The 16,002-nt window shown below is 46.2% G+C and overlaps 1 protein-coding gene across 8 annotated transcripts in view; it reads right to left on the bottom strand.

The window, feature by feature from the left end:
• Positions 1 to 16,002, bottom strand: part of APBA1 (amyloid beta precursor protein binding family A member 1) — a 208,396-nt gene that overhangs the window by 63,369 nt on the left and 129,025 nt on the right. For all 8 annotated transcript variants that reach the window (XR_003964148.1, XR_003964147.1, XM_030293310.1 and 5 more), the window contains exon 2: positions 4,714 to 5,975. Coding sequence is in view for 6 of the 8 variants with exons in the window: in XM_030293310.1 (XP_030149170.1) it covers positions 4,714 to 5,895 (1,182 nt within the window). In the remaining 2 variants the exon portion in view is untranslated. The remainder of the gene's footprint in view (positions 1 to 4,713; positions 5,976 to 16,002) is intronic.

Genomic DNA, 16,002 nt, shown 5'->3' on the forward strand with positions numbered 1-16,002 from the left:
CAGCCACAACCCTCCAAATGACGCCGGATGCCTGTTACTCCCCATCTCTCTGATTCCACCATGCTCTGTTCTCTACTCAGAACGAGTTTTTAAATTTTAGTTTTGAGAGAGAGAGAGAGAGGGAGATTGAAGGGGAGGGGCAGAAAGAGAGAGGCAGAGAGAGAATACCAAGCAGGCTCGGAACTGTCAGCCTCTGTGCTGACACGGGGCTCGAACTCTGTCACCGCAGAGCCTGATGGGGGGTTCGAACTCATGAACCGTGAGTGAGATCATGACCTGGGCCGAAATCAAGATTCAGACACTCAACCAACTGAGCCATCCAGGTGCCCCGCAGAACGATTTCTGTTGGCTAAAGAGAGACTGGTAGATTGTGAAACTTTTCAGAACTGGTCATTCCTTAATTTTTCCAGAAGGGGTTTGGGAGGTAGTTTTCAAACAGACGAGGAATAGAGAAATCTTTACTAGAAGCAAAGCACTTAAGTATTGGTACAATTTTCCAGAAACAAGTATTTTCTTTTAAAAAATTTTTTTCAACATTTATTTTTGAGAGAGACAACACAAGCAGGGGAGGGGCAGAGAGAGAGGGAGACACAGAATCCGAAGCAGGCTCCAGGCTCCGAGCCATCAGCACAGAGCCTGACGCAGGGCTGGAACCCACGAGCCATGAGATCATGACCTGAGCCGAAGTCAGACACTTAACTGACTGACTGAGCCACCCAGGCGCCCCTGAAAACAATTATTTTCGATCAGTGCTGGGCCTCTAGTATATGTTCAAGTTCTGGCTAATGAGCAATCCCATTTTCACCTTCCATACGACTCGCTCACAAACAAATACCACTTTGCTCCCGGAAAGAGCAAAACTTGGAAGCAGATGCAGCCCATCAGCGGTTCTCTCTGGCACGTTGGTAATGCAGGTGGTTTTTATTTCCTTCTATTTACTCACTGTAGTTTCTTATCATGCCATTTGACAATGCACTGCTCCTACAGCAAGAAATCCAAGGCCCCTTGTCCGGGTCTGCTGACCACGATCACAAGGGGACAGTCCCCTTTGCTAAAACCAGACCTGGGCTAATAAAAGATTTAGCGAAGTCTCAAAACCACAGATCTCGCATGGGCCGACTGTCCAGAGGATACATTCGTTTCCTGCGAATCAGTGGTTCTTAATCTTTTATATGTTTTAGAATCACAGGGAGAATTTACAAAATGAAATAAACCAAAGCAAACAAAACCACAACATATCCCTGGCCCCCACCCTAGGTATTCCAATTTGGAAAGGAAAGGCAGTAATTTGTATTTTTAACAAAAATACACTCTCCCGGCAGACTTTGGGCCACACTTTTTTAACAGTGCTTTTTCATTTTCTACAATAGCATACACAGAGCATTCAGTAACTATTTTTTGATGCTAAGATGGAAATCAACATAATGTATATACTTCTATTTTCCTCTCATGATGCCATCCAAGAGGTAAGAAATGAAGATCTTTCCTTTTTCTAAAAAAAACCTTTTAATGTTTTATTTTTGAGAGAGAGAGAGAAAGACACGGAGGGAGGGAGGGGCAGAGAGCGAGGAGGACAGAAGATCCAAAGTGGGCTCTGTGCTGACAGCAGACAGCCCAATGCGGGGCTCAAACTCATGAACCATGAGATCATGACCTGAGCTGAAGCGAAATGCTCAAACAACTGAACCACCCAGGTGCCCGTAAGGTCCTTCCTATGAATGTGGCAAGACAGATGGAATAAAACCCACAAATCCAAACAGCTTAAAAATGACAGGCAGAGTATTTTAACTAAAGCACAGGTTTTGGCTTTTGCTTTGCATTAACTCTTCATAACCTAGTAAGCCCTACTCACCAATCTCTGACCATCAAGCTGAATTTCTGACAGAATGAATTTCTAACGCATCATGCGATATCCTATCATAATTCTAGCTTTTGAATGAAACATCGTGTAAGAGGCTTAACTTGTTCTCTCAGTTCAAATGAATCAAAGCAAGCCCCAGCCCCAATGTGGGCTGTGTTGTGGGTTCGTCGTGAGGCTGCAGGGACCACAGGGTGAAGTCGGTTACGTCAAGGAGCTAGTGTATGTGAGAAAAAAGACAGCAACTGGACTTAATGTTCTTGCTACTTCTTTCCTGATGGCTTTCCGAGTTTCTAAAAGGATGTAGAACCCTGTCTCTTGCCACCTTCTTACTCTTTTTTTGAAAAATTTTTAATGTTTATTTTATTTTGTTTTGAGAGAGACAAACAGACAGACAGACAGACAGGGGTAAGTGGGGGAGTGGCAGAGAGAGAGAGAGGGAGATACAGAATCCAAAGCAGGCTCCAGGCTCTGAGCTGTCAGCACAGAGCCGGACGCGGGGCTTGAACCCACACACCACAGAGATCATGACCTGAGCCCAAGTCGGACGCTTAACCGACTGGGCCACCCAGGCACCCCGACCATCTCCTTACTTTTGAAAATCCGCTCCACTTCCCCTACATTTGCAAAATGCCGCTGTATTTCCTTTCTGGCCAGAAGGAACCTGGCGGCAGCTGGAGGCCAAGGGGAAGACTACACGTGAGTGCACCTGTCTTTCACTGTTGGCATGTGACAACAGAAGGGAGACGCAGAGCATCGCTGAACTACCTGATTCAACGCTGCCCCCCTGCTGGGGAGGACGCAGATCCATTCCCAACCAGTTTCCCACCTTTCCTGAAAGGTGCCAGCGATTTAATTAGCTACCAGCAAATGTTGACTGTTACTGAAAGAGGAGGTGAACGATACCCCTGACCTCTACAGCCCTTCACGCATAAGTCGAACGAACAAACGGCTTCCAATAATGGCTTCTCACTCCAAAACATGGACGGAGAAATAACCTGGTGCAACCACAGGATGCAGAATGAAATGAAATTGAATTTAACCTCCTAAACCTTCTTCTAGTCCAAGCTCCCATTTTAAATGAAAATGCCTAAAAATTATTCAAGAGAAGCTTTAGTGCCAGGCTGTGGAGGCAAAGGTTAGCCTTCTCGATTTATTTTGAATGGACTGTGACATCCAAGCTTACCAGGTTACCAAATTTCTTAGATATTTCAAAAATGGAAAATAAAACATTAGCAGGGGCAGCAAGAGCCTTCTGTACGTTTTCTCAACGAAGCACAATTCGGTTTAAAACCCCAAACAGGACTTTTGTGGAGAAGGGTGCCCGGGCTCCCTTACTGCAAGCCACAACGTGAGGCACAGGGTGGGTGAAAAACTGCAGAAACTTCTGGCAGGAAAAACCTCAGAAGGATTCCCTTGATGCCCTCCAAAAGGTGCCACAATGGCGGTTCCAAACTGTTAAGGGATTACTTTAAGAAAGTGGCTCTCAAGTGGTGGTCCTGTGGCCAACAGCATCAGTACCACCTGGGACCCTGTTAGTTGACCCTCAACTTCACCTGAGCCCTGTGATTCTGGAAAACAGCAAAGGTAACGAAACCTCCCCCCTACCCTTTTGTGTTCTGGGAATAGCTTACTGGAAAGACCACCCCCCCTGCCCCTCCCCCCCCCCCCCCCCCCCCCCCCCCCCCCCCCCCCCCCCCCCCCCCCCCGCCATGACTCACCTAAGACTCACAGGAGTCCCCTTGATTACCTATGACAAGGTCAGACACAGACCCTTCAAATTCACTTTTTTTTGCCTGAAAAATGATTAGCTAACTGTCCATCAGTCAGAACAAAATGTCGGTTAATTAATCTTTGCCTGAACCTTTTTCGTTCCTCCAGGTCCTTGAACTTTTAGCCAGCCTACAACCCTTCCTCAAGGGCCCCTCTGGGTGGGAACGGGCTGGCCTCCAGTTAAAACACACTCTTGTCTGCAAGGCATTCAAGCCACGCTTTCACCCCTGTTCCCCATGCCTCCTTCTTTCCAGCCCACTTTGCTCCTCCCTATAAAAGAGACCCTCTTTTTGCCCAGCCACAGAGAACCTTGCAGATTCTACAGCCAGAGAATTTAGGTTATGAAGAGTGAATACAAAGCAAAAGCCAAAACCTGTGCTTTATTTAAAACATTCTGCCTGTCATGGCATGTGACCGCTATATGCCCGCCCATCCCCTGTTACAAAAGAACCTTTCTCCCCTTTGCAAAAAAGCGTTTCCAACCGAGTCTCTCCTTGCTCGACCCACATGTGGTTTTTACTTGACGTGAAAATTACAAATTCTCGGGGCGCCTGGGTGGCTCGGTTAAACCTCTGACTTCGGCTCAGGTCATGATCTCACGGTTCCTGTGGGTTTGAGGCCCGCATTGGGCTCTGTGCTGACAGCTCAGAGCTGGAGCCTGCTTAGAATTCTGTCTCCCCCCCCCCCCCCGCTCGTGCTTTGTCTCTCTCCAAAATAAATGTTAAAAAATTTTTAAAAATAAAATTCTCGTGTCCCACCCCTGGGGCTTCTAAGTGAGAAGTGAGGGGTGGGAAGAGTGTGATGTGTCTAGAAATCAATTTCTGAACACACGTTCCAGGCACCATTTGAGAACCACCGATTTACAGCCATCCCTCTAAAGGTCTGATAAGTGCCTTCAACACTTAAACGCCGATCCACCTGTGTTTCACTCAGGGGTGCTTAAACACAAGCTGCTTCCGAGGCTCCACGTGGGCGCGATTTTAGCGTCCCCCCCACCCCAGGACCCCTTTTCTCGTGAAGTCATTTCCCGATGGCAAGCAAGGCCACGCGCGCAGCTGGAGCCCAAACCCGCGCGTACTTACATCTCCATCCACCGGCCTCTGGTCGTCACAATCCCTGGTGGGGCTAATGTCCTGGCGCATGACCCAGATGGGCTCTTTGGGCTCGTCGGGGGTGTAAGGCGAACGGATGGTCCTGGTTTTCACCTCCTCGATGGCCTCTTTGATGTCCTTGATGGCCAGCGAGATGGCATCCCTTTTCTCCTTGCTGTACCGCTGCCCCGCCTCGCCGCCCGCGGTGCCCGCCGCCCGCTGCTGCCCCGCCAGCGCCTGCAGCTCGGGGCTGTCAGGGCGGCCCCCGCCCGGGGTGGGGGCGCGCTCCAGGTCCTGCTCGGCCTCTGGCATGTCCTCGGCCGCCTTGTCGAGGCTCTGCGAGCTCATGCTCTGCTTGACCTCGGCCACAATCTGATCGATGTCCTCCTCCTGCTCGTAGCTGTCCATACGCGGGTAGGGCGCGAACTCCGCCTCCTTCTCGGGGCTGTCGGACTCGCCGTCGGAGCGCTCGTCGTAGTGGTGCAGCCGCGCGCCCAGGGCCTCCTGGCGATACGCGGCGGCCTCGTCGCGCTCCTGCTCGTACAGCCGCAGCCCGTCGCGCGCCTCCAGCTCGGGCGCGTCCCCGATCTCCTCGTACACGTGCTCCTGGAGGCCCCCGTAGTCGGCGTAGGGCTCGGCGTAGGGCTCGTCCTCGCCGCGGTGGAACAGCCGGTGCGTGTACACGTAGCCCGAGTAGGCCGCGTTCATCGCCTCCTCGTGCTCCAGCGAGTGGAAGTGCAGGTGGTTGGGCAGCGCGCGGCGGTGCGTGGCCTCGGCGTGCTCGGCCTCCGCCTGCTCCGTGTACTCCTCGGCCTCGGGCCGGTACTGCACGGCGTAGGCGCTCTCGTCCTCGGGGTCCTGCGCGCGCTCCGCGTCGTAGCCGTCGCGGGCCGCGGCGATCACGTCGCCCTCGGCCGTGTCCGTGTGGTTGTGGAAGCCGCTCTCCGTGCTGGCCGAGCGCGCCAGGCACTCCCCGCGCTCCTCCTCCTCCTGCTGCCCCGGCGGGGCGCGCGGGTCCTCGACGGCGCGCCCGCGCCCGGGGCGGCCCGCATAGCGCTGCTGCTGCTCCTCCACCTCGGGGTGCTCCAGGTCAGCCTCCACCGACTCGTTCACCTCCCCGCCTGCCGCCTCGTCGGTCACCTCCACCTCCGCGGAGCCCTCCAAGTGGTTCATGGTGGGCGTCGGGCCGGCTGGGAGAGAGGCTGGGCCAGAGGCTGGGCCGGCTCACTGCGTGCTCATTTTGCTCCACCCGGCTGGGAAGACAAGAAGGGGAGGGGCTGTTAACGAGCTTCACACTGTTCTGGGCTGAGCACCCAGAGAAACCGTAAAAACAGCTGCTATTGACCCCTTCTGAATCCGGGTCAATTAAAAAAAAAAGATTGCAAATTTAAACTCAGCCCGACAGCACACAGTTCATTTTCTGCATTGCATGTGTCGTAATTTGTAATTACATATCTACTTGTCTAATTGCTTGCTGGCTTTCTCCTTTCCCCACCCCTCAGACTGAGAGCCTCGCGAGCGGTTTGTTTTCCCTCCACCAAGCTTACTATTCAGGTTCCATTTCTGATGCATATGAATAAAGAGTACTACTAAATTGAATGAGCCAATTGACACATTTTCCATCTGCTAAGGGATAAATCTCTCCAAATTAAACTAGGATCCTGGATACTTTAGAAACGGTTCTTTAAATAAATTTCAAGGGGAAAAAATCATCTCGAAATGTTTTGAGCTATTGCTGTCAATACAAATATACAGCCATTCGGAAGCAGGCTACCTACCCTCCGAGGGTTCTTGTCCTGTCTGTCACTACTGGCTCTGTTACCTGGGACCGGTGGCTTAATTTTCTGAGCCTCCACTGTGAGAACCCACTCATTTCCTACAGCTGTTCCACAGGGCAAAGACTCTGTGGTCAAGTAAGTTTGGGAAATGCTGACTTACACTTGACTTTTCATTGTGAAGAATCTAGGAGTAAGACACAAGATGTGGGGGTTCCCAAATTTGTGTGACTAGGAACCCACCCCACACTTTTTTCCCCTAGAGGCCAATGTTCTGACAAATACACGTAAAGAAACACTAACTAGTGTACTTCCCATATACCCTGGACCTAAAAATTCTTTGACTCTATGAATTACCATGATAGCCGGTACTGGGTATGTGAAAATTATGGCTAATTTCTTAAAAATATGGATATGTCTCGGGCGCCTGGGTGGCTCAGTCAGTTAAGTGCCCAGCTCTTGACTTCCTTGGCTCAGGTCACGATCTCATGGTCGTGGGATCGAGCCCTACATCGGGCTCCACGCTGAGCATGGCAGCTGCTTGGTCTCTTTCCCTCTCTCTCTGCCACCTCCCCTCCCGCCCCCCAAATAAGTAAGTAAACATTCAAAAAAATATAGGTATGTCTCTACCTACTTCCAGAGAAACCTGTAGAGACAGATTTGGTTTCAACTTCTCTCACTTATTCTTATCACATATTATTATGCTTATTTATGGCATAATGTGTCCAGTGTATGGAAATAAATATAAAGGATGTACAGAATAACAAAAACAGGTAGGATCCGTATGATTTCAAGACACCTGCAATAAATGGGTTCAATAATAAGTAGGCTTTTCTTATAGTGTTCTTTTGGAGAACCCACGTTACAATTGGACAAAATGGATGGGCATGAACTTTTTTAAAATTATTTTTTAATGTTTATTCATTTTTGAGAGAGAGTGAGTGAGCGCAAGCAGGGGAGGGGCAGAGAAAGAGGGAGACAGGAGAATCTGAAGCAGGCTCCAGGCTCTAAGCTGACAGCACAGCTGTCGAACTCATGAACTGTGAGATCATGACCTGAGCCGAAGTGGGACGCTTAACCGAATGAGCCACCCAGGCGCCCTGGGATGTGAACTCTTTAATGGAGCTAGCGGAAAGCTCCAGGAGGCATTTGATTGACTGTCTAATATTGCAATGGAATACATTCTACTCAGCTCCCCACCACAACCATGGGAATTTCCTTCCAGCACTATGACAATCTCAGCAGTAAAGGAGGGCATTTGGAGCTACCAAGTTCACCTTTAAGCAGAAATATCCTCTTCCCCCATTTTTTCATGGATCCACCCCCTTCCCTCCCCTTGGCTGACTGACACGCCAGAAGAAAACAATGATGGTTTACTACAGATGGTCAATCCTTCTTGCTTGCTTTCCTTGACAGGAGTCCCACTTCATACAAATGAGACCCAGTCTCCTCATGAAAATTGTGGCCTCTCCTCACTAATGCCTGAGAAGAGGAACTAGGCCTAGGCATGAGAAAGTTTTCCAAAAGCAAGTACGAGGCTGTGTTTAGACTTTGATGGATGGTTAATGCTTTGAACAGAAGAGGCAGGTATTGGTGCTGAGGCCCCTGGTTCAGTGGTCTCGCAGGGATCATGGAAAATACAGAACAAATATCCAGTTGAGTACAACACATAGACAAGAACAGTGTACCCACATTTCCTTTATGAAGACTCTCTGGATAAGACAACAAATTAAAAACTAATGTACAAATCTCAGTCTCACGGACACAAAGCAAGCGTTCACAGAGAGGGATCCTGAACATACCAAACCCTTCCCTGGGTACCATTATCCTGAGATATGTCAGCCGTGTGTGGTTAGTGCTGGAAATACAATAAAAAGCAGACAACGCATGTGAATGGCCAATGCAACAATTCATGATAACCACATGTTATCATGTGATTATGATAACACTGTCTCCAGTGAAAATAGATTTTACTGATGAACATCTATTGATATATGTATTAAAAAGAAGTTTTAGTTTATTCTGGGTAAAAATGGCAAACGGTGCCCTCTCCTAGAGCACTTACTGATTCAGTGGAGATGGGGTTTCCATGCACGTATGTACATAAAATCATGGCCAAGAAATTTACAAGAAGCCTACCCTCTGGGGGGAAATACCGTTAAAATAATGTTGTAGCGTACCATGGAGATTTCTAAGTGCATTGTCCTCATATCCCCATCCCCCAGCCTCAGGGGAGTATTTATTCATGGAGTATTTATATTTCATTCAGTGTCACAGTTTCAAGAATATAGTTTGGGTTGTGATCTTGGCAAGGTGAATTAAAATCTTTAAAAGGTAACATACCTTCACCTCAGCAGTTCTACTTAGAGAAATCTAAAGGGAAAAACTCAAATGTGGACAAAGACCTTTTTCACGGTATGTGCTTAAAAAGCAAAGAATCTCGTCCCCTCACCTCCTTCCCCAAACTGATGACCAAGTCCATTGTTTTCCTACCTCCTGCATCACCCTCACTGCCACTGTCTTGCCTTGGTCCGTCTCACCTACACAATTATTTCCTTGGCTAATGTCTCAGCCCCCTCCAGACCATTTTCCCCCGGGCTAGCTGGATGATCTTTCCAAAATACAAATCTGAAGCCCATAACCCTATTTCTCAGACTCTTTAATGGTTCCCCTCTGGTGCACGGTACAAATGCTTAGCCAACTCTACCAGGCACTCATAGGCATTTTTACCCCATGACTTGTTTAATCCTCACTCTAGCCTATGAAGAGAGTCCTCTTCTACCCTCTTTCTAGGGAGAATTATCAGCTATTTTAAAACTGTGGAAATGGGGGTCCCTGGGTGGCTCTGTCAGTTAAGCATCTGGCTCTTCATCTTGGCTCAGGTCATGATCTCACGGTACATGAGTTCGAGCCCCGCGTTGGGCTCTGTGCTGATGGCGCAGAGCCTGCTTGGGATTTTGTCTCTCCTTCTTTCTGCCCTTCACCTACTTGTTCTCTCTCTCTCTCTCTCTCTCTCTCTCTCTCTCTCTCTGTCAAAATAAATACAAAAACTAAAACTGAGGAAATGGAGGCACCATGGGGGTAGGTGATTGCCCCGGGACACATAAGCCATGGAGATGCTGGAAATGGCACCTACCCTCACTGTCCAGCTTTAGCTCTTCGTTCTTGAGTCCTACTCCCTGCAAACAAAGCCCAAGAGCCACATCACTCCTCCAGCGTCATGCCACACTTCACCAGCACCCCATGTTCTAACACCCCTAGTGCTGACCCTAACTGCCTTCCCTACTCTCAGCACATTTTTCACCTAGATTTGGTAAATCTTTCTCATTTTCGGTGAATCTTTCTTGTCTTCCCCAGAGCAAGTTCACACCTGAGGACTGTCTATCATATGCCAGCCTCCATGCAATGTTCTAGGCACTGGGGCAGAGTGGTGACCAAGGTAGATAGGCTTCTCTGATTCTTGAAGCCTCCACTTTATGCATGGGGTGGGGGGAAAGGGGAGGGAGGTGAAGAGAAAAGAGAGGGGAACAGACAGTGATTATGTAAGTACATAAACAGGATAGGTCCGAATAGTGAAATGTCTTACGAAGAAAATGAAACAGTGAAGGCATAGCAGGTCACCAAGAAGAGGGAGTTATGCAGGTAGTGGCCAGAGGAGGTGATGTTTGAGCTGGGGCCCGAATGATAAGGAAGGGGGCGGCCGTGTAAAAATCTGAGGGCAGGGCCATGAGCAAGAAGGCACTTGCTATGTTCAAGGGCAGAAGCAATGTTTGTGAGTGCAAAAGGGGCGGTGTGGATGGAAATGAGGATGAGGAGATGGAAAGCGCTGGCAAGGCTGGTACATCATGGTAAAGAGTTGGGATTTTATCTCAAGTGTATGCCATTGACTGGTTTCAATCAGCCGAGTGATAAGGTTTAATTAACCCCTCACTTTGTCCCCACTTTACTTTGTCTATTATATATATATATATATATATATATACACACACACGTATACACATATCATATATATATATATATATATATATATATATATATATGCCAGGCATATAATATATCACATATATACGTGAGATATATATATATATATATATACATATATATATATATATATATATGTATATATATATATGGCACAGCACCTGTCACACTAAGCAACAATTCTTTATAAATAAGAAGTCCTTAGGAAAAGACGACTTGTCACTTATCTTTGATTCCCCACTGATAAGCACAGAGGGTGCACAGTTGGTAGTCAATGATGTTTTAGTGATTAAAAGGAAAAAATCTGTTTGCCCCCAGTATTTGGGGCCCTCTGGCCATTGGCATGCTTAGCCTCTGGAGAACTCATTTCTTCTTTCTCTCATGAATCTTTGCTGCCCTCATCCACCCACGCACCTCCTCCACCTTCCTCTTCCCTTTTTTTTAGTAAACAAAATTATTTTTATTTGAGAGAGAGAAAAAAAGAGAGTAGGCCTGGGAGAGGAGCAGAAACAGAGAGAGAAAATCCCAAGTAAGCTTCATGCTCAGCGTGGAGCCCAACACAGGGCTCAATCCCACGACCCTGAGATCATGACCTGAGCTGATACTAAGAGTCGGACGCTCAACCAACTGAGCCACCAGGTGCCCCTCCTCTACCTTCTTCTGATTCTGTAAGTTCCCAAAGAACTCTAGCGATCCAGTGTTTTCCTACATTTGAACGAATTGATCCAGTTGGCATTTATTAGATATGTATCAGGTAGCATGCAAAGGCAAAAAGCATAGAAGAGTTTCTAATGCATGGTTCCAGGCTTGAAGGGCAGACGGCTCTAATAATTATAATACCTACTGATAATGGTAATACTTGTACAAAATAGAAATAGGTTCAAGCCACCAAAGGAGCCTACAGTTAGAACAACAACCACATCTGCATCCCCTTAGTGAGTCATATGAGTGCTGCAGTTCTTACAGGGTCTAATGTCATGAGCTCATAAGCATCTGAGAACTGAGGCCTGGGAGAAGAGTGCCTTCATCCAATCAATGGCCTTGACTAGGACCCTTGTGCCTCTAGAGGCTAGGGCAAAGGGAGGAGAAGCAGCTGGATGAAGAAAATCAGTCCCCCTCTACAAAAATGTTGTGTGATCTGGAAGACAGAGGCAAGACAGTCCTCCTGCAGGAGCTCCGACACAACATGAAGAGGGGTTTCTGTGCTGTCCTCGCTCTAGGAGTGAGGGAATCCAGGCTGCCTGTGGTGAAGCACAGGTGCCTTTCTAGCCCTTAGTACTGGAATGTTCTACAGCCAGCTAGAAAAGGTTAACAAAAGAAAGGAACTCCGCTGCAGTGCACCATTTATAAATAGAACATTTCACAATTCAGCAGCTGAATCCAGGTATCTCAGACTGTTAGCTGAGACTCATGTTGGTTTGGGATTAATGGAAGGGAAGGCTGTAAATGACTTTGGTTGATCTGTCCTTAAGGAGTCATTGATAAGAATTTAAAATAGACCGTCCCTTTTAACATTTTCAGAAGTAGTTTTAGAAAATAGGTCTGACTGAAGACAAAATGCACTGTGAAAAATAACAAAAGAAGTCCTATCAGGTGGTTAGCATGGAGGTCTGGGGGACAGTGATACAGGTGGAAGGAAAACGTGGTGGTGGGGGGCAGAGACACAGGAAAAGAATAGGACTGATGGTACTAACCATCCTCTCCCCTGGGGGGAAGAAAGCTAGAAGGAACAATATGATTCCGTGTATTTGTTTTTATATTTTTGTGTACATTTAAGAAGTACAAATAGCTCCTGTAGACTTAAGGAATGTTGCTCATTGTCTCCTGCCAGCGTTGGAAGGAAAGTCCTATTTCTTTGGACTGTAACCTGTCCTAATCCACCTGCATCCATGCCCATCCACATACATTTCCTGTCAACACGATGTCTGCCACCAAGCCACTGCAGGGGCTGCTGATGCCCCTGAGGCCGTGGTAATATATTAATCTCCAAAATAACAATCAGTTCTGGTTGCCGAACAGGATTGTGCCCTCAATGTTGTATGCGTACATGTGCGCGCGCGCGCGCACACACACACACACACACACACACACACACACACATCCATCCACACAGGCTGGGAGATTAATGGTTCTCATTAAAAAAAAAAAAAGGTGACAGAATAAGAATACCCAGGTATTCTTACCCATCATCCCTACTCTATAAATATGTTTTCCTTCTAGAAGTTAGATCAACTGCGAATCCAAAGGACAACGAGAACCCCATGGAAATCAACTTTCTAAACTCAATGCATCTATTTACAAGGGTGACAGATAGAAGACAGAAATGTAAAAAATAGAGTTCATTAAAGCTTAATCTCCTTTGATTCATTTGGAAATTAAATGTAATGATACTGGGAGCTAAGACGGATAGAGAACACACATTTCTCCATCCTAAAATCATTTCCAGTTTCAATAGATTCACATGGTCAGGAAAGCCTCCTTACACAGCACATCTTACCCAAGTGAAATATTATTTTGTTTCCCTGGATATTCCTGTGCCTGAAATTGGGAAGCTTGGCTTGATAGATAGTACTGGTAATGATTTCAGATTGAGGTGAGCACTTGCACCCAAGGAGTATTGCTGAATGGCCAGATGTCAACCAGGGTGAGGTCTCTGTGGTTGGAACGCAGGGCTGTGTCCTTGACCCTGTTCTGCTTTGCAGAGAACATGTGGGCTGGACATCCTCAGTTTCCCTTGCAGGTGGCCCACTCCAAATGGCTTTACATGATGGCTCCCTTCCATTTTCTTCAGGCTTATGGGTGGTAGGGGTGGTGGGGATCTCTCTATTCAACTATCTGCCTATCTGCATATTATCTAATTTGAGTTCCCCATCTATTACCTGCTGGGACCCTGATACCAAATGTGTGATGCCCATGTTGTCAGATGACAAAAAAATCACTTAAAGACAGATGTAAAACAATAAATACTAGAGCTATAGTAAACATCACGGAGGTGGCACCCTAATGGGAAATACTATACCAGGCTCTGTTGTGTCTTCTCAGCCCCACTGTACTCCTTCTCCAGAGGCTACATGGGATCAGGGAATTGACATGGAAAATCCACACAGGAAACATTATGGGCATAAAAGACTGTCTGCCTGTCTGTCTGTCTTGTCTGGGCCTCCACCTCTACATTTCTCCTCTTCCAAGGACAGAAGCCACTTGACATCGTATTGCCCTAGTCTGTCAACTGCAGGCATAGCCTGTTCCTAGTCTCTATTCAATCCTAATTTGAGACCTAGCTTTCCCCCTCACTCCAGAATTAGGATCTGGCCTATGATATTCCATCCAGTGATTCAATTTATTCCCCTGTACACAGACTGCCCCAAAGTTGGCTGCTTCAACACCATGGATACCCCATTTTCTGGGTCAAGAACGCTAATGGCTTTTTTGGATGGCCACTCATTGATGGTCCCCATAGCCTTTAGAGATGGTGGAATGCCTGCTGAAATAAACTTTCATCCACACATGCAACTGAACTTGTCTTTCAGCACCTGCCCAACATTAGCTGGGTGGTTTCTTGTCCTATGTTTCAAGGCCATTGCCTTTGCTCAGAATGCTTTGGCCACTCCTTTATTGCAACAGCTTTCAAAGTCAATTTCTGGGATATGAAGTTAACAGCAAATTGTTCCCAGTATTCTATTCTAATATAAAGTCTGTTGATTTTTGCCATCAAAGGATTATCCCTCCCCTTATTTACAAGAGTTGGCTAGGAATGGCGCTTGATATTCTTCAAATATCAAAGTTATGTCTAAAGGATGTCATCATCCATACACTTAATGAGATATCGTAGTGGTTAAGGGGACAGGTGTGGGTGGCAGACTGCCTCCACCCGCAACATGGTTTCATCACTTACTTGTGACGCATCACCACTTTCTTTGACTTTGGATAACTTATAGCAAATGATCAAATTTTATCATTTCTAAAATGGGGATAGTACTTGCATCACAGGGTTATTGGATGATACGACTTACATATATAACACACAACAGTGCCTGATACATTGTAAGTGCTACCTGAGATTCATTAGCGTACTTTCTGCACACATCATAATTAGTATTTCACAGATCAATACATAGTTTTTAGAAAGCAAAAAAAAAAATATTAAAACCAATGACGCTAATATAAATGCATTGAGCACATGGTACCCTTATTATTACTCTTTCCCAAAGAAGTCTATGTTGGGATGGAAAATAAGTATTTAAGCTACTTCTAATCATCTTGAAGTAAGGCTGGGCACAAACAAATCCACCAAATAATAATCACAAACCCGACTATGCGTGTAGACCAATACACGTGGTGCTCTCCATACTGTGTTTCTTACCCTCACTACAGTCCCAGTGGGAATTACTGTCCCGAACTGCTAATTTTGTTCTTGTTTTTGTTTGTTTTGTTTTTTCATTGGGGCTTTAACCACAATTTTGTCTTATTTATTTTTTTAATTTTTTTATATAATTTATTGTCAAATTGGTTTCCATACAACACCCAGTGTTCATCCCAACAGGTGTCCTCCTCAATGCCCATCACCCACTTTCCCCTCTCCCCCACCCCCATCAACCCTCAGTTTGTTTTCAGTATTTAAGAGTCTCTTATGGTTTGCCTCCTTCCCTCTCTGTAACTTTTTTTCTCCCCTTCCCTTCCCCCCCAGTCTTCTGTTAAGTTTCTTAGGATCCACATATGAATGAAAACATATGGTATCTGTCTTTTTCTGCCTGACTTATTTCACTTAGCATAATACCCTCCAGTTCCATCCACGTTGCTACAAATGGCCAGATTTCATTCTTTCTCATTGCCAAGTAGTATTCCATTGTATATATAAACCACATCTCCTTTATCCATTCGTCAGTTGATGGACATTTAGGCTCTTTCCATAATTTGGCTGTTCCCAACTGCTAATGTTGAAACAGAAGTCAGATGGCTTAAATAACTTGTCCAAGGTCACTCAGTGCTGAAAGGGTTGGCTGTAGATTCGTCTGGATCTCACTGTTCATGTTCTTCTTATTACATTTTACTGAGCGTATAAAGTGATGTGATTGATTTTTTTTAAACAGACATCAAAATTGGGGTAATCCCATTTAGAATAGTCACCTTGGCAGATTCTATACTCACATGTTCCAAGGGCAGTCACTGCCTTTGCTCAAAACACTTTGGCCACTCCTCTATTGGAATTGATTTCAAAGTTAATTTAAAGGTTTTGAAGCTACCAGCAAATCGTTTTCAATATTCTATACTCATACTTAGTTATATTTGATTTCTGACCTCAAAGGATATCATCCAGATTTATTATCCACCTAATTTACAAGATTGGGCTGTGAATGCTGTTTGATGTTCTCCGAATATCAAATCTATCCCTAAAGGATGAAGGTGTGCACCAGCCAAGATTATTAAAAAGACTTCAAGCTCTGAAGTCAATTCCAAAAGATGGCTTAAAAATTGTTTGGCCAATGGCCACATCTTTACCATAAGCTTTTATCTTTGCAGGTAA

Source organism: Lynx canadensis, chromosome D4 (assembly GCF_007474595.2).
Source record: "Lynx canadensis isolate LIC74 chromosome D4, mLynCan4.pri.v2, whole genome shotgun sequence".
Classification (NCBI taxonomy): Eukaryota; Metazoa; Chordata; class Mammalia; order Carnivora; family Felidae; genus Lynx; species Lynx canadensis.